Source organism: Stegodyphus dumicola, chromosome 10 (assembly GCF_044657685.1).
Source record: "Stegodyphus dumicola isolate Sdum_Otavi_A_Nest chromosome 10, ASM4465768v1".
In the NCBI taxonomy this organism is placed as follows: domain Eukaryota; kingdom Metazoa; phylum Arthropoda; class Arachnida; order Araneae; family Eresidae; genus Stegodyphus; species Stegodyphus dumicola.
This window is the reverse complement of record NC_140777.1, coordinates 21,932,490-21,951,979: the sequence shown is the minus strand read 5'-3', so window position 1 is coordinate 21,951,979 and position 19,490 is coordinate 21,932,490. Positions and strand designations below refer to the sequence as shown.

The 19,490-nt window shown below is 32.5% G+C and overlaps 1 protein-coding gene and 1 long non-coding RNA gene across 32 annotated transcripts in view; one reads left to right on the top strand and one right to left on the bottom strand.

The window, feature by feature from the left end:
* The window catches only part of LOC146994913 (uncharacterized), a 691,669-nt gene that overhangs the window by 298,350 nt on the left and 373,829 nt on the right, over positions 1-19,490 (top strand). For 8 of the 24 annotated variants that reach the window (XM_085824759.1, XM_085824760.1, XM_085824741.1 and 5 more), the window contains 2 exons: positions 2,438-2,500; positions 8,799-8,861. The exons of 7 other annotated variants lie outside the window; for them this stretch is intronic. In XM_085824759.1, coding sequence (XP_085680885.1) covers positions 2,438-2,500; positions 8,799-8,861 — 126 coding nt within the window. The remainder of the gene's footprint in view (positions 1-2,437; positions 2,501-8,798; positions 8,862-19,490) is intronic. 9 more of the 24 variants (XR_015043337.1, XR_015043336.1, XR_015043332.1 and 6 more) reach the window with 2 other exon arrangements.
* The window catches only part of LOC146994914 (uncharacterized), a 260,019-nt gene that overhangs the window by 232,147 nt on the left and 8,382 nt on the right, over positions 1-19,490 (bottom strand). For 3 of the 8 annotated variants that reach the window (XR_015043364.1, XR_015043359.1, XR_015043361.1), the window contains exon 2: positions 16,821-17,026. The exons of 1 other annotated variant lie outside the window; for it this stretch is intronic. This is a non-coding gene — a long non-coding RNA (uncharacterized LOC146994914). Of the gene's footprint in view, positions 1-7,678; positions 8,187-12,796; positions 13,515-14,132; positions 14,247-16,820; positions 17,027-19,490 lie in introns of those variants that run through there. 4 more of the 8 variants (XR_015043362.1, XR_015043360.1, XR_015043367.1 and 1 more) reach the window with 4 other exon arrangements.

Here is a 19,490-nt window from a genome sequence, read left to right as displayed (position 1 = left end):
AAATTGCTCTAATAGTCTAAAAGAAAATAATAAGCCGTATCCAATTAGAAGATTAAGGAACAACACAATCTGCAACATTAACTGAAATAGATTATTTTAGCTTAGCTTATACCGTCCGTTATACATTAAACGCGCATGCGTAAACGTATTATGCATATGCGTAAACGCATGCGCGGAAAATTTGTAGCTTTGAGGTCCGGATTATAGATCATTCCGGATTATGGATGTCCGGATTAAAGACTTTTGACTGCACTTTCTTCAATACATAACCCGAGCAAAGAATCGAAATTGGAATTTATCTTTGTCTCGAACACTTTAAACTTATTCTTCAGCACTTCCAAATCACTTCTTTGGATATTTTTGTCGGCAACGTTTTGTTTTAACTTTGTTTTCAATGTATGTTTTTTCGCTGATATCTCCTTTAGTGACCTTTTAATTACCAAAAGTCAATAAACAAATAAAGAGCTTCAGAAAGAGGGATGGTACTTACTTTTTTGTTTCTACAGAACTTCAATCTGAAAGTATCCTATGTAATTCTTCATTTCACAAAACCGAAAGTAATATCACAGTCTCATAAACTTCATTAGCTGTTCCGGCTCTGACCGCCTAAACAATTAATTAAACAACGTTGAACAATTTAATTAATTGTAACAAATTGCCTCAGGCTCTTTTATAAGTATTAGTTTATGTTTTATAAAAATTTAGCAAATTTTTGATTAAGAAACATATTTTTAAGGCAAGCAGTGTAATTAATAAAACATTTGTATTTTAAGTGTGCAAGACAGTCTGTCTGAAATTGTAGCTTTTAAATACTTTTAGTCCAAAGTAGCATTAGCCCAAACATCTAATGATTGTCTGTAAATGAAAAAAATTGCCCGTTTGGACCTAATTTTTATCCTATAAAATCTGAGATTGTTTTCATTATTTATTTGAGGGGTACTGAACCCAAGGTTTGCATAACTTTTCAACCACAAGGTTTGTGCTTACATTATTTTCTTATTTTTTATAAAAAGTTTTAGAAAAGTATTTAAAATAAATGGATCTTATATCGAGTTAAAGAAAGTGCTTACAGATTGTATTTTTTAAATAAGCTAATTATCTTTAAGATAAATGCTATTATTTTTTTATGATGACAATAATAGGAAAATAAGGGGAATAAAGTCTCCTGAATATTTCTTTTTGCAGAGTTATTTATATTAAAATAAATTTCATAATCCTTAATTTTATTTGCATGAATTTCACATATTTCATAAAAAAACAGATGCATATTTGTATCCTATAAAATAATTTGTTAAAATTCTACAGGATATTTGAGTGGGCTTCCCAGACACTGTTATTTCATAAAATAACAAGCAAATATTTATATTGTATACATCAATGCCTTTAAAGATTACGTTATTTCATGTAATTGTAAGATACCTGTTTAAGTATTTATTCCATGCTAAAAGAAATTATTTGTAAATTAGGTGATATTAATTTCTTTAAAAGTAATTCATGGGTTCAGTGCAAATTGCATTTTATTTTATAGAAGAAATTTTGTTTCACAAACTTTTTGCATACACAAAGCTTTCGGTCGAAGGCTTCTTAGTATTTTTCGGTTTCGGCACGAAAATCGCCTACAGGTCGGCAGATAGTGTGGCTGGATACGAGGTTTTTATTTATGAACCTCGCGCTGTAACATCTTTCTTTATTGATTGCTATTTCCCTACTGCCAGTTGCCGCATTCATTCGAAACCATTTCGTATTTATCAAAATCTGACAAGAATATTCTGCGTGTCGTGATTTGGAAAGCCATCTTTCAATACGAAATAATCCGTAGATACACCTAGAAGATTAAAGGTGCCATTTAGTTGTTGAGTTATCGATGAAATGGTTTCATTTCATGGTTCTTGGACTATAGTTTAAGCCTAATTTTCTATCACGAATGAGGCCCACCAGCGGCCGAGCGGTGGAGTCACCGAACGCTGGTAGTCGGTCCGAGGTTCGAATCCCAGGAACGGGCTGGGCGTTTTCGTGGTTTTCCCCATGTGTAACGTGTATACAAGCCAGTTTCCCTTAGAAAGTGCTCCACAAAGGCTCAGGCAGATAGCCCTTGAGGCTTTGTCATAATCACACACAATCATGAATGATGCCTTTTCTTTGTCAAAATTTTATTGCAAATTTTTCATCTCTGGCAATTTCTAAATAGATAGATTCGATGCACTTTTAAAAAGTTTAAAAAGTATACCAGTATTTCAGTGGTAAATTAAAATTTAGAGCTATCTAAATTTATGTGCAGTCATAATTCACTTGCATTTAGAAGTATCTAAATTTATGTGATGTCAATTTATGATTTAAATGGATGTGTGTGCCAAGTTTGGTGCTTTTATGCATGTACTGTCACTGTGGTTTATTATGGTCTCGGTAATAAAATTGTACCTATTTTTGTTTATTATAGGAATGCGAAGCGCCCAAGAAGAGGATGTGAGCAAACAAGCCCTGTGGATGTGGAGGCTGAGAGGTAAGATACCAATTTTTTCTCTTGGCTTCTTTTTTTTTTGTTATTGTTGCTTCTTTGTCTTTGAGTATGGTAGTAAAGTCATGCTGCGATAATGATGTTAATGTCACACTGCGACTTTTGTATAACTTCACAAAGTGACATAAATTTAATTGCTTTAAAGCAGCGGTTCTCAACCTTTTGACTAACACATACCATCTAAACAAAAATTTAAAAACCTTAGTACAACCAGTATAATTATTGTACATTTTATAATACTTATTCAGTTTCTCAATATAAATAGAAAAAATAAATGTTTTGCCATTTGCACAAGCTATTGGCTATCTGTATTAAATAGGCACACATAAAAAATATTAATTAAGAATTGGTTACCATTTTAATTATCAAAATTTAAGTTATATACTTAAATTTAGTGTAAAATTTGGGCCTGTTTAAGAGAGATCAATTTCTTTGTCTGGCCTTATTTCACTTAGCTTTAAGTGTGATCCACTTTTAATTTTATTCTGTATTTATTTTTCAAATAAAACATGGAAGAAAATCCTTGTTCACACAAATAGGTTGTGCGAAAAGGCAATAAAAATTTAGCTTTATTTGAAATGCCTTTAAATTCTTTTTTTTGGTGTAGCCAAAAGTTGTTATTTATGAAATCTTCAGTGGAAGTGCAATCACAGGAATTTTCTAACAATTGTTCTTTTTTTCTTCATAGAATTTTTGAACTTTGTTTCTTTGCCTACCACCTATTTTTTATCTTGTGTACCACCTGTTGAGAATTGCTGCTTTAAAGATCTGTGTGGGTGTCGCACAGTGTTACATTAGTTTAATCAGTATAATGTCGCAATAGCAGTATTTCAGACATCTCCTCCAGTAAAACTGATAACAGCAGAAAAGCGTTTTATTGATCCAGTAAGAAGTTACTCTTCCAGTTATTAAAATCTTACTGGAATCTTTGGAATTTTTTAATTATTGAATATAGTCATCACAATCATATCAGATTTCCTCAGTGATTATTGTTATATCTCATTGTATTGAAATTATATAACAGATGCGTTTATGATTAATTTACATTTTTATGTAAAACTTTGCTCTCATAAATTGCTATAAAACTATATGCTCATAGTTTTTGTGTATCACTTTTGTGTACTTGCGTGTATTGCTATAAAACATATGCTAATAGTTTTTGTGCAAATAAAACTTACATTTCTTCATTCAAATATTTAGTATAGCCAATAACTACAGTGAGCATAGTTATGTGAATGAAATTAAGCATATAAAACAATTTGTTTTCCAATAAATGTAAGAAAGTTTTAAATAGCAAATTTTCTAGTGTATAAGACGCACTTTTTTTCTTTGAAAATAAGTCGGGAAAAAAAGGAGGTGCATCTTGTATGTCGATACTCAGTTTTTGATTGCATTAATTTCTGGAAATTTCCTCTTTTTTTGGAGTTATATGATTTTTTTCTTGTTTCCTTGCGATGTGTGGGAATATTACAGTTACGGAGAGCTTAGTAAATGTGCATCTGGCATGAAAACTGCAATTTTTGCGAACGACTTTTAAGTGTGGGAAATTTCAACTGTTTGGTGTTTCTTAAGTTTGTTGGCAAATTATGGTTCAAAAACAATGTTGAAATTGCTGTAACAAAGCATGCAAGCTGGATGCAGGCTTCAAATTTTGAGGTTACACCATCAAGAAGAAGGGGAAGGCCTAACATTTGGAAAGTTTGTGAATGGGTCAAAGCATCTTGGGATGCTGTGAAAACAGAGGCAGAGGTTAAATCATGTATGAAGTGTGGCATTATTAATACACTGGATGGTACAGAGGACAATCTGTTGTATGAGGACTCGAATGCTGATTTAGGAGAGGTTTCAAGTGACTTTTCATTTAGCTATGGTGATGAGTGTTTAGGTTTTGATGAAGAAAATTAAAAGCTCTTCCCCAGATGAATTGTGGGTATAAAGTATTACTTTGTATTTATATTTAAAATACTGTAAATTCATTATAATGAAATGTGTATAAAAAAAGGGGGATGTGCCTTATGCGCCTGCAAATACGGTAATAAAGATATAAAAATATCCATTCACTTAAGAGAAACTTAAATTCATTTCCTGCAAAAATTTTAAAAGATCCTTTTAATATATTTAATGCAGCCTTTTCTTAATTAATAAGAAGTTAATATTGTTAATAACATATTTTATTTACATCGGCAATTCTGTCAATGTATACATGTTTTTCGAATGGCCTTTCATCGAATTTTACAAAATATGACTCGTATTCATAATATAAGTTTACAATGTCTCCTTCAGCCTCATGAAATTAAACAAAATATGCATTATTATTATAAAAAATTATAATGCTATTATATGCATTGAGATGAGCAGTGACTGGCAAGAGTTTTAAAGCTATTTATTAAATTTTAAATTACTTTAAAATTGAAAGAAAGCTCCAAATTTTTAAATAGGTACTAAACATTTTGATGATTGTTTGATTTACTATTTTGAAGCTTTATTATTTATCATTTATACTTTTATTATTTTTGAAACTCGGACGCTTCCAAACATATGAATTTATAATACTTACAATTCAGTAAAAACAAATACAAACTTAAAATTTTAGATTCTAAGCTTTCAAGACAGCTTCTGTACACAAAAGTACTCGCTGTTATACACTCATGTCCATAAATTAAGGATAATGCAAAATCAGGCAAAGGAAAAGTTAGAAGCAAAACAAATTTGACTTATTTGTAAAGCTTATTTATTAAACTAAAGGTAAAGAGCAAAAACAGATGCTATATGTTTGATATTATTAAAAAAATTAGCGATTTTTTTTCTCCCTGGAGCAAATTACCAAAAAAAAAAAAAAAAAAAAAAAAAAAAAAAAAAAAAAAAAACTTATTTACAAAAAACCAATATTACATGGTTGGTTTGATTGTTAATACATTGTATGTCTCCCAGACGATGCAATACAGTCCGTACAACGCCTAGGCATCTGAGTATCAAATTATCGATCTGATCTTGGGGGATATTACATCACTCAAAAAGCAATGCACTCCGAAGTTCCGGTAGACATGTAGAAGGAGGTTGACGGGCTGCAACTCGTCGGCCAAGCATGTCCCACACGTGTTCTACTGGTTCAAGTCTGGTGAGAATGCTGGCCAGTCTGTACGGGTGATATCCTCCGATTGAAGGCATTCGCTTACGATATTTGCACGGTGAGGACTGGCGTTGTCATCCATAAACAAATTGTGTGCCCATGGCACCCCGAAACAAATGTACATGTTGTTCCAGAATGACGTCCCGATAGATATGGCTTGTCATGATTCCAATTTGAACATGAAGGTCAGTTCTGGAACCCAGAATAATTCCACCCCAAACGAGCACTCCTACACCACCGTAACGGTGTCGTTCAATGATGCTTTCTTGGTGGTAACGAATACCTGGAGCTCTCCATATGAAAGTCCGGCGAGAATCAGACTGCAAGCTAAACCTGGACTCGTCGGAAAACATCACACAAGCCCACTGTTGCGGTGTCCACAGTGCATGCTCTCTACTCCAGGCTAACCGCAGGCGACAGTGAGTTGCAGTAAGTGGAACGCATCTGACAGGTCTACGAACATATAAACCAATCTGCCCTAAGCGTCTGTACACGGTCTGCCTTGAAATTGTCGTACCAGTGGCTGAAGAGAGCTGACGAGGCAGGTCTCGGGCTGTGCTCCACCTGTTTGTTTTGGCAGTAACTGCCAAATACCGGTCCTTATTCGGCGGTGTAACTCTGCGGCGACCTGTGCTGTAACGTCTACTCACATTACCATCATCTCCAGTATCGGAAATTGTGTTTGACATAATCGAAAGTTCCAACTTACTTTTATTAAATTGCTCTAATAGTCTAAAAGAAAATAATAAGCCGTATCCAATTAGAAGATTAAGGAACAACACAATCTGCAACATTAACTGAAATAGATTATTTTAGCTTAGCTTATACCGTCCGTTATACATTAAACGCGCATGCGTAAACGTATTATGCATATGCGTAAACGCATGCGCGGAAAATTTGTAGCTTTGAGGTCCGGATTATAGATCATTCCGGATTATGGATGTCCGGATTAAAGACTTTTGACTGCACTTTCTTCAATACATAACCCGAGCAAAGAATCGAAATTGGAATTTATCTTTGTCTCGAACACTTTAAACTTATTCTTCAGCACTTCCAAATCACTTCTTTGGATATTTTTGTCGGCAACGTTTTGTTTTAACTTTGTTTTCAATGTATGTTTTTTCGCTGATATCTCCTTTAGTGACCTTTTAATTACCAAAAGTCAATAAACAAATAAAGAGCTTCAGAAAGAGGGATGGTACTTACTTTTTTGTTTCTACAGAACTTCAATCTGAAAGTATCCTATGTAATTCTTCATTTCACAAAACCGAAAGTAATATCACAGTCTCATAAACTTCATTAGCTGTTCCGGCTCTGACCGCCTAAACAATTAATTAAACAACGTTGAACAATTTAATTAATTGTAACAAATTGCCTCAGGCTCTTTTATAAGTATTAGTTTATGTTTTATAAAAATTTAGCAAATTTTTGATTAAGAAACATATTTTTAAGGCAAGCAGTGTAATTAATAAAACATTTGTATTTTAAGTGTGCAAGACAGTCTGTCTGAAATTGTAGCTTTTAAATACTTTTAGTCCAAAGTAGCATTAGCCCAAACATCTAATGATTGTCTGTAAATGAAAAAAATTGCCCGTTTGGACCTAATTTTTATCCTATAAAATCTGAGATTGTTTTCATTATTTATTTGAGGGGTACTGAACCCAAGGTTTGCATAACTTTTCAACCACAAGGTTTGTGCTTACATTATTTTCTTATTTTTTATAAAAAGTTTTAGAAAAGTATTTAAAATAAATGGATCTTATATCGAGTTAAAGAAAGTGCTTACAGATTGTATTTTTTAAATAAGCTAATTATCTTTAAGATAAATGCTATTATTTTTTTATGATGACAATAATAGGAAAATAAGGGGAATAAAGTCTCCTGAATATTTCTTTTTGCAGAGTTATTTATATTAAAATAAATTTCATAATCCTTAATTTTATTTGCATGAATTTCACATATTTCATAAAAAAACAGATGCATATTTGTATCCTATAAAATAATTTGTTAAAATTCTACAGGATATTTGAGTGGGCTTCCCAGACACTGTTATTTCATAAAATAACAAGCAAATATTTATATTGTATACATCAATGCCTTTAAAGATTACGTTATTTCATGTAATTGTAAGATACCTGTTTAAGTATTTATTCCATGCTAAAAGAAATTATTTGTAAATTAGGTGATATTAATTTCTTTAAAAGTAATTCATGGGTTCAGTGCAAATTGCATTTTATTTTATAGAAGAAATTTTGTTTCACAAACTTTTTGCATACACAAAGCTTTCGGTCGAAGGCTTCTTAGTATTTTTCGGTTTCGGCACGAAAATCGCCTACAGGTCGGCAGATAGTGTGGCTGGATACGAGGTTTTTATTTATGAACCTCGCGCTGTAACATCTTTCTTTATTGATTGCTATTTCCCTACTGCCAGTTGCCGCATTCATTCGAAACCATTTCGTATTTATCAAAATCTGACAAGAATATTCTGCGTGTCGTGATTTGGAAAGCCATCTTTCAATACGAAATAATCCGTAGATACACCTAGAAGATTAAAGGTGCCATTTAGTTGTTGAGTTATCGATGAAATGGTTTCATTTCATGGTTCTTGGACTATAGTTTAAGCCTAATTTTCTATCACGAATGAGGCCCACCAGCGGCCGAGCGGTGGAGTCACCGAACGCTGGTAGTCGGTCCGAGGTTCGAATCCCAGGAACGGGCTGGGCGTTTTCGTGGTTTTCCCCATGTGTAACGTGTATACAAGCCAGTTTCCCTTAGAAAGTGCTCCACAAAGGCACAGGCAGATAGCCCTTGAGGCTTTGTCATAATCACACACAATCATGAATGATGCCTTTTCTTTGTCAAAATTTTATTGCAAATTTTTCATCTCTGGCAATTTCTAAATAGATAGATTCGATGCACTTTTAAAAAGTTTAAAAAGTATACCAGTATTTCAGTGGTAAATTAAAATTTAGAGCTATCTAAATTTATGTGCAGTCATAATTCACTTGCATTTAGAAGTATCTAAATTTATGTGATGTCAATTTATGATTTAAATGGATGTGTGTGCCAAGTTTGGTGCTTTTATGCATGTACTGTCACTGTGGTTTATTATGGTCTCGGTAATAAAATTGTACCTATTTTTGTTTATTATAGGAATGCGAAGCGCCCAAGAAGAGGATGTGAGCAAACAAGCCCTGTGGATGTGGAGGCTGAGAGGTAAGATACCAATTTTTTCTCTTGGCTTCTTTTTTTTTGTTATTGTTGCTTCTTTGTCTTTGAGTATGGTAGTAAAGTCATGCTGCGATAATGATGTTAATGTCACACTGCGACTTTTGTATAACTTCACAAAGTGACATAAATTTAATTGCTTTAAAGCAGCGGTTCTCAACCTTTTGACTAACACATACCATCTAAACAAAAATTTAAAAACCTTAGTACAACCAGTATAATTATTGTACATTTTATAATACTTATTCAGTTTCTCAATATAAATAGAAAAAATAAATGTTTTGCCATTTGCACAAGCTATTGGCTATCTGTATTAAATAGGCACACATAAAAAATATTAATTAAGAATTGGTTACCATTTTAATTATCAAAATTTAAGTTATATACTTAAATTTAGTGTAAAATTTGGGCCTGTTTAAGAGAGATCAATTTCTTTGTCTGGCCTTATTTCACTTAGCTTTAAGTGTGATCCACTTTTAATTTTATTCTGTATTTATTTTTCAAATAAAACATGGAAGAAAATCCTTGTTCACACAAATAGGTTGTGCGAAAAGGCAATAAAAATTTAGCTTTATTTGAAATGCCTTTAAATTCTTTTTTTCGGTGTAGCCAAAAGTTGTTATTTATGAAATCTTCAGTGGAAGTGCAATCACAGGAATTTTCTAACAATTGTTCTTTTTTTCTTCATAGAATTTTTGAACTTTGTTTCTTTGCCTACCACCTATTTTTTATCTTGTGTACCACCTGTTGAGAATTGCTGCTTTAAAGATCTGTGTGGGTGTCGCACAGTGTTACATTAGTTTAATCAGTATAATGTCGCAATAGCAGTATTTCAGACATCTCCTCCAGTAAAACTGATAACAGCAGAAAAGCGTTTTATTGATCCAGTAAGAAGTTACTCTTCCAGTTATTAAAATCTTACTGGAATCTTTGGAATTTTTTAATTATTGAATATAGTCATCACAATCATATCAGATTTCCTCAGTGATTATTGTTATATCTCATTGTATTGAAATTATATAACAGATGCGTTTATGATTAATTTACATTTTTATGTAAAACTTTGCTCTCATAAATTGCTATAAAACTATATGCTCATAGTTTTTGTGTATCACTTTTGTGTACTTGCGTGTATTGCTATAAAACATATGCTAATAGTTTTTGTGCAAATAAAACTTACATTTCTTCATTCAAATATTTAGTATAGCCAATAACTACAGTGAGCATAGTTATGTGAATGAAATTAAGCATATAAAACAATTTGTTTTCCAATAAATGTAAGAAAGTTTTAAATAGCAAATTTTCTAGTGTATAAGACGCACTTTTTTTCTTTGAAAATAAGTCGGGAAAAAAAGGAGGTGCATCTTGTATGTCGATACTCAGTTTTTGATTGCATTAATTTCTGGAAATTTCCTCTTTTTTTGGAGTTATATGATTTTTTTCTTGTTTCCTTGCGATGTGTGGGAATATTACAGTTACGGAGAGCTTAGTAAATGTGCATCTGGCATGAAAACTGCAATTTTTGCGAACGACTTTTAAGTGTGGGAAATTTCAACTGTTTGGTGTTTCTTAAGTTTGTTGGCAAATTATGGTTCAAAAACAATGTTGAAATTGCTGTAACAAAGCATGCAAGCTGGATGCAGGCTTCAAATTTTGAGGTTACACCATCAAGAAGAAGGGGAAGGCCTAACATTTGGAAAGTTTGTGAATGGGTCAAAGCATCTTGGGATGCTGTGAAAACAGAGGCAGAGGTTAAATCATGTATGAAGTGTGGCATTATTAATACACTGGATGGTACAGAGGACAATCTGTTGTATGAGGACTCGAATGCTGATTTAGGAGAGGTTTCAAGTGACTTTTCATTTAGCTATGGTGATGAGTGTTTAGGTTTTGATGAAGAAAATTAAAAGCTCTTCCCCAGATGAATTGTGGGTATAAAGTATTACTTTGTATTTATATTTAAAATACTGTAAATTCATTATAATGAAATGTGTATAAAAAAAGGGGGATGTGCCTTATGCGCCTGCAAATACGGTAATAAAGATATAAAAATATCCATTCACTTAAGAGAAACTTAAATTCATTTCCTGCAAAAATTTTAAAAGATCCTTTTAATATATTTAATGCAGCCTTTTCTTAATTAATAAGAAGTTAATATTGTTAATAACATATTTTATTTACATCGGCAATTCTGTCAATGTATACATGTTTTTCGAATGGCCTTTCATCGAATTTTACAAAATATGACTCGTATTCATAATATAAGTTTACAATGTCTCCTTCAGCCTCATGAAATTAAACAAAATATGCATTATTATTATAAAAAATTATAATGCTATTATATGCATTGAGATGAGCAGTGACTGGCAAGAGTTTTAAAGCTATTTATTAAATTTTAAATTACTTTAAAATTGAAAGAAAGCTCCAAATTTTTAAATAGGTACTAAACATTTTGATGATTGTTTGATTTACTATTTTGAAGCTTTATTATTTATCATTTATACTTTTATTATTTTTGAAACTCGGACGCTTCCAAACATATGAATTTATAATACTTACAATTCAGTAAAAACAAATACAAACTTAAAATTTTAGATTCTAAGCTTTCAAGACAGCTTCTGTACACAAAAGTACTCGCTGTTATACACTCATGTCCATAAATTAAGGATAATGCAAAATCAGGCAAAGGAAAAGTTAGAAGCAAAACAAATTTGACTTATTTGTAAAGCTTATTTATTAAACAAAAGGTAAAGAGCAAAAACAGATGCTATATGTTTGATATTATTAAAAAAATTAGCAATTTTTTTTCTCCCTGGAGCAAATTACCAAAAAAAAAAAAAAAAAAAAAAAAAACTTATTTACAAAAAACCAATATTACATGGTTGGTTTGATTGTTAATACATTGTATGTCTCCCAGACGATGCAATACAGTCCGTACAACGCCTAGGCATCTGAGTATCAAATTATCGATCTGATCTTGGGGGATATTACATCACTCAAAAAGCAATGCACTCCGAAGTTCCGGTAGACATGTAGAAGGAGGTTGACGGGCTGCAACTCGTCGGCCAAGCATGTCCCACACGTGTTCTACTGGTTCAAGTCTGGTGAGAATGCTGGCCAGTCTGTACGGGTGATATCCTCCGATTGAAGGCATTCGCTTACGATATTTGCACGGTGAGGACTGGCGTTGTCATCCATAAACAAATTGTGTGCCCATGGCACCCCGAAACAAATGTACATGTTGTTCCAGAATGACGTCCCGATAGATATGGCTTGTCATGATTCCAATTTGAACATGAAGGTCAGTTCTGGAACCCAGAATAATTCCACCCCAAACGAGCACTCCTACACCACCGTAACGGTGTCGTTCAATGATGCTTTCTTGGTGGTAACGAATACCTGGAGCTCTCCATATGAAAGTCCGGCGAGAATCAGACTGCAAGCTAAACCTGGACTCGTCGGAAAACATCACACAAGCCCACTGTTGCGGTGTCCACAGTGCATGCTCTCTACTCCAGGCTAACCGCAGGCGACAGTGAGTTGCAGTAAGTGGAACGCATCTGACAGGTCTACGAACATATAAACCAATCTGCCCTAAGCGTCTGTACACGGTCTGCCTTGAAATTGTCGTACCAGTGGCTGAAGAGAGCTGACGAGGCAGGTCTCGGGCTGTGCTCCACCTGTTTGTTTTGGCAGTAACTGCCAAATACCGGTCCTTATTCGGCGCTGTAACTCTGGGGCGACCTGTGCTGTAACGTCTACTCACATTACCATCATCTGGGAATCGTTGCCAAAGCCTGGAGATGACACTCTGGGCAATTCCAAGTTTGTCTGATACTTCCAGTTGGGTACGCCCACATTCCAGACGGCCGATAATTCTACCACGTAAAAAATCATCCAAATGCGTCCTTTGTCGGTTATTGCACTGAAATGCTTATAAAGCCCCTGCGAACTATTTGGTTATTGCACTGAAATGCTTATAAAGTGCCTGCGAACAATTTTACTTCTTTGCCTGTATTCATTATATATCACTTTCTTACATTCTCGTCATTGTGAAGTACCATCGGTGTCATCTGGTTACTTCCTAAAATTTGCATATGATTCTTGAAGATGTGTGTTGTGATGTTACAGGTGATATTTTAGTATATTTTAGAGTTCGATTTCCGCGTGACTCCGAATTATCCTTAATTTATGGACATGAGTGTAGTAGCAACTTTGTTGCAGCATATTTTGGGTGCCCCCATGCTGCACAGACACTATACATTTACCACCCACCAACCTTTTTGAGATTAACTGTTATAGTAGCACCTTTCTTTTCAATTGTTGCAGGGAGATGAGTTTGCACTATCTCTAAAAAATACATTAAATGGAAAATTTACTTGTGAATTTTTAATTATAATTACTGCATATTTAAACAGAAAGTCAATTAATTAAAAACCATAACATTTTTGCGATGCAACTATCACACGGAGGACGAGTCCAAGGATTTTCAAGTTCTCTTTCCCTACGATCAGCTTCTTGAAAGAACTTTTCGGCTTGCAGCATATTTTGGGTGCCCCCATGATGCACAGACACTATGCGTTTACAACCCCCGAACCTTTTCCGAGATTCGAACCCGAGTGCTTTGGTACGGCAGTCGGCCTGATCGAGCGGTAAAATATAATGTAAAAGAACAAAGCTTTACTTAATTCAGCTCAATTACTGACAAATGGATAGATAACAAACTAAGTAACAATACATCATAAAAATTAAATAGCAGAACAAATGAGGATTAAACATCATTTTAAGAATAAAAAAAAGTTAGACATTTTAAATAACATTTTAAACATTTGCGATCAGATAAAACTGCTATTTTATGTTGTCTTCTAATTCATTTAAAGTCTTCTTGACATAACAGGTTCATACACTAAATATATTACTCTTCCTTCATGCATTGGGATATCTTTCCAGATGCTAATATCTACCTGCTTTATTTCTTCTGGGATGGTCACATATGCATTTAGTAGCACTATGCACTATTCATGGAAGTCTGGTCTTATTTTATTCGATTTTTTGAATAATTAAGATTTGACTCAGGCTGAGAGCTACGGGTGCTGGGTGTGACTTAATTTGGCAGATTTCATATTATACGTAATGTAAGTTATCAAGATATTTTGTAAATGATGATGTACATAAAAATATATTTATAAATGTTGACTTATGTAAAATAACCTATGATAACTTCAGGGATTTAAATGCCCCCCTTTTTTTTTCACTTACCCAAATGTACTCTTCGGCTAGCGTGTCCAACATCACTTCAAAATATTTGTTACGATTACTATTAATATGTTTACGTTAGTCTCCTTTAACATTAATATGTTTCAATTCATTGACCTAAATAAATAAATATATAAATAAAAATTGACTTTAATCTATAAATGCATAACCAACAAGATTTCTTATTCTATCATTTAAGAAAATTATTTCAACTTCACAGAACACTCAAGAAATCTAACTTTCCTCAAAATAAAATGCAAATGTAATGGAAACTTATTTATAAAATCATAACGTTTTCATTGCTTTGAGTTCCATATTTGTATTTTAGTACATTTTCTGCAGTTAGTTTTTATATAAAGAAAATAAGATAATACTGAAATAGAAAATTTCATTTAAGCAAAAACGTAACAGAAATTACTTTATAAAATGAAAATGTGTGCAAAAAGTAAACAAAATAAAATTTAAAAAAAAAAAAAAAAAAACTATTAGGATTAATGTAAAATATTATTTTACAATACCACAGGAGCTATGTTGTTGAGAAACATTCTCTCTAAAAATTGAAGTTCTAATTCAGTTTTTAATTGGAATATATTTAATTCTGAATTTTTCGGTTGATTGCACAGTTAGGAGTTTTCAGCAACTCCACCTTTTCTTGCAATATTTGTAATCTACTTGATAAAGAATTTAAATTTTTTAAGATTAGATGTTGAAGTTCTGCGGAAGAGAAAAGGTCAGGGAATTGCATATTTAATTCAGAAGTCAAACAACAAAAATCAGCGTTATATTTACAAAATTTTCACAGTAAACAGTCACTGTGAAAATTTTGTAAATATAACGCTGATTTTTGTTGTTTGACTTCTGAATTAGTATTTATTCGGCGTGTTATTGTGTCTTTATTACATAATTATTCTAAAAACCTGAAAACAGAACACTTTTAAAAAATTGACTATTGGCAAATTCAGAAAGTTACTGTTAAAAAATTTCCAGCTGCGGTAAGATAGATTTCCCACAAAGCAGGTTTAGGATTTGCTAGATTTGGCGAGAAATCACCCATTTGGCAACATCTTTCAGCGAAATTGGCAATATGCCGTAGACGGATGGAGAACCATTTAGAACGAGTTCTTACTGGTTTGACTTAGAATGTTCTCGAATGCATGCTAAAAGCTATATAAACCCTGCCTGTATGCGGAGTAGCAGTAGTATCTCGAGTCTATTGAGTTGATTTTCAGTCTAGTATTGAGTTGATTGGGGAGTGCGTAGAGAGAGTCTCTTAATGTATCGCGAGTTAGTGCATCATCGAGTCTTATCTTGGAGTGTGTTGAGCTCCAAGAACGATTGAACTGAGTCAGAAGCTGTATTCTAGTGCTTATTGTGGAGTGCATCGCGAGTTGTAGCGTCGAGAATCTCGACAGTACGTCGAGTTCTGAGAAGACTGAACCTAGTCGGGAGCTGTACTCTAGCACTTTGCTGTGAAGCTGTCTTCACTGTTACAGCCTAAAGGCTCTGTTGCTGATTGTTTCAATGTGCTTGTCGCAGTTTTTGGACGACTGTAAACATGTTTTTGGAGATGTCCTGAATAATACTGGCAAATACATTGTGTGTTTATTAAGTGTCATCGTTAATCACTCCAAATTGCATGAACCTGTACAGGAATGCAACAGTACGAAACCTTTATTGGGTCTTTCTGATGAGCCTGCTTTTGGAGTATTAGTCCTCAGATTTGCAGTGAGGACTAGCTAAAACAGATGCAGAAAATTCTGGTTGAAAATATTTTCCTTGTGTGCACTCTGGTAGCAATGGCAAGCACAGCTCTGCTAGCTTTTTTACTATAGTACTTTTTTACTGTTTTTTACTTGTTTACTTTTTTTACTCATCTGAAGAATCGGAGAATTTAAATCGCTGGTGGTTTTTTTTTTTTTTTTTTTTTTTTTGTTGTTGTTGTTGTTGTTTCCGCACCAAATTCTGCACTTTTCGATGTCTGAAAACTTCAGAGCCAACTTTAACTTTTCTATGCCTTTTTCACTGAAAATTTTAAATTTCCGTTATCACTCATAAACAATAATTTAACATAAAGCAAAAAGAATGAATTAAATAATCGTTTAATGTTAGATTAAACATCTAAATGTTCTAGCAGCATTTATTTGCTCATGTATAATTATCGAAATATTTGATGTAAAATTAAATTAACAGTCATGGCTACATTATTTTATAAAATTCTGCAAATTTCAGATATTTTGCAACAATTTATTCAATAAATAAATCAAATAGAATTTTTATGGTTTCGAATTGTAGGATTATACTATTTCATTATTTTTCCACTGCAAAATTAAGGTGACCGAATAGATTTTGAGAGCATCAAATTTGTATAAAAAAAATGCAGTTAAATGTTAAAGCAAATATATATTATATCCTGATATGATTGTTAATTTTTGAATTTTTTAATACATGCATTCCTATTTTTAAACAACTAGTCTGGTAATTAAAATAATGTTAAGATTCAAAAACCAAACTACCAACTCGTACTAATAATTTATGGATAAAAGTACTAAAAATGGAGATGTTACTATATTTTAAAAATATTTTGGTACTGATGTCATTCATAACAGCATTTTCCATGTTCTATTCAGCTTTCTAAATTATACAGTGAGAAAAATGAGCAACAAGAACACATAATTATAGAAAATATCATACTTGTCGATGCAAAAATTTAGAGAACCCGGTGAAATTGCCAAAGTTCTCAATAATCTGGGGCTTGATGTGATGCAATCATTTTGTTCAGTTTGATTCATTTTTTCATATTACATATGTCATTTATCCATATCAGCCCAAAACCAAGAATTTGGCACCGTTTGTACACCTTCATCAAATTCAGCAATGTAAAAGAAACTCTTGAAAAGCTAAAATAATTATTTTAGGTATTTTAGGTAAATTTAAAATAGATCAAGTCTTAAAATAAATAAAAAAGCACTATTTCATTCAAAATATTTCAGGTTCAAAGCATAAGTTTAGAGAAGAACAATTTACAAATAGATTTGAGTTTTAATACAATTTATTCCTGTGTTCTTATTAAATACGCATTACTGTTCTTTTTTAATCGATACAGATTTAAGTTTTGGTAGAGGGATAATTTTTTTTTACTTTGGTGTAATAAAGGCGTTTCTTCGAAAACATAAATTGGAAGAAATATTCTTGATGAATACTTACAAAATAATCTCTCTCTCTCTTTATTTATTTATTTATTTATTTTTAAATCTTAAATGATCATAAACAGCGTTTTTGTTAAAAATGCTATCTGTAAAATTTTCTTTAGTAAACACCAGCAAAATGGAAACTGCCCTAACATAATTAGAATTTTATTTATTTTATTAATGTATGTATAATGATGTATCTAAGTATGAAATCAATTAAAAATCAGCTTGCCATTTAAAAAAAAAGCCTTGCTTTTATCAATTAACCCAAGTACATTTAGAAACAAATTTAATTGGTTTAATTATTCAGAGACTACTTTTAAGGAATGACTATATAGAAAATATTTCATATGAAATAAAGTTGCAACACTTAACTAATAGGATCACGTTCATTATTCTTTGCAGAACTTTATTGACATAGCTAATTTTATCTGCATATACATGTTTATGAATTAAATGTATATTCAACTGAGTAAAAGGAAATAATTATTTAATTTAAATTTTGTATATTTTGCTCTTTAAACAACCTGTTATTAGTAGTATATTCTGAGGCAGGAAAATGATGTTCTATTTTTATTGCATTGCATGATTATTTTCGTGTTATTTAAAAAAACATTAGCAAGCCTTGTGAAAACATAATCGAGTATATTTAGTTATCAATTAAATAAATTACATCATCAATTAAATAAATTACACAGACATCAGAAGTATGCAACCTGATAATGTAATGAAAGTATGTAGCATTTATGAAAAATTGTGGCTCGAATTGAAAGAACAGGAAATTTCTACAAATATTCTCATATTTAGAGTTGATTTTGGACTGACATCACTTTCATGAATTATTAGTTTTTTCTTCTTGATTGGTATGATGTCTCTTTCATCACTTGAGTATTCGTGATACGATTCTGCTTCAATAGATGATAAATTAGGGGAGATCTCACATCGACTAGACTTCATGATGAAATCCATAATTAACAATTGCCTGTTGTTTTTTTGTCCCCCTAAATCTTTTTAAACATCCGTATATAGATTTAAACACTTACTAAGCTCCCCTTGGAATCGGAGATTTCATTCGACATTTGTGTCATATTGTAAAAAATGATTACCTAATTTTCTTCCCAATTCAAGTCCTACACTGATGACTTTAGCTGTGAATGCAGCTGGTTCAGATTGGTCTTCATCATGTTTATTTGTTTCATGAATCATGTTAACTAACTCATCCTCATTTAGTTCTTCATCAACCATTATTCCTTTAATATATGCTTGAGCTAAATCCTCAAAACCTTCTCCTACTACAGTTTGAGCCAATTTAGTGATCTGAGAATATTCACACTCTAATGGTAATCTATCATTCTCATCTTTAGCAACATCCAACGTATTGCTTTCCAGCATGCGTTGAGCATTGATTGTTTAATCTGAGTATATGACAGTCCAACACAATCTAAGATTGTAAATTTCTTCCAAGCATCCATAAGAGTAAGATTCATTATTCTCCATTTTTTCTAAAATATACCTAAAGGTTTGTTTGATATACACAATGTTGTAAAAGCCAGAAAATATTACTTGATTCAATGGCTGTAATAAAGAAGTTGTATTTTTTGGGCAAAAAGACTATTTCTACTTTTTTGTGTTGTAAATTTTGAAGATGACCAGGTGCATTATCTATTAAAAGAAGAGTCTTAAAAGGCAATCCTTTTTTTACCTAAATAATTTTTGACATCTGGGACAAACATGGTAAGAAATCATTCATTGAACCTTATGGCAGTGACCCGTGCTTTCCTGTTAGGCATCCAATAAAAGGGAAGGTTATTTATATTTGTTCCTTTAAATGAACATGGTGTTTTTGATTTGTTAATAACCAATGGTTTCATTATATAATTGCCTGAAGCATTGCAACAGAAAAAAATTGTATGACTTTTCACTACCTTATGACCACTAGCTGATTTGCAAGGTACAGTCAAAAGTCGTTAATTCGGACACCTATAATCCGGAATGATCTATAATCCGGACCTCAAAGCTAAAAACTTTCTGCGCATGTGCCGCGTTAGCACAGGCGTTTTACGCGAGCGCGTAAGAACTTGACTACTGCGCATGTGCGTGTGAGCAAGCGCAGAATACGTTTTCGCCTGCGCGTTTAATGTATAACGGACGGTGTAGGCTAAAATTATCTAAT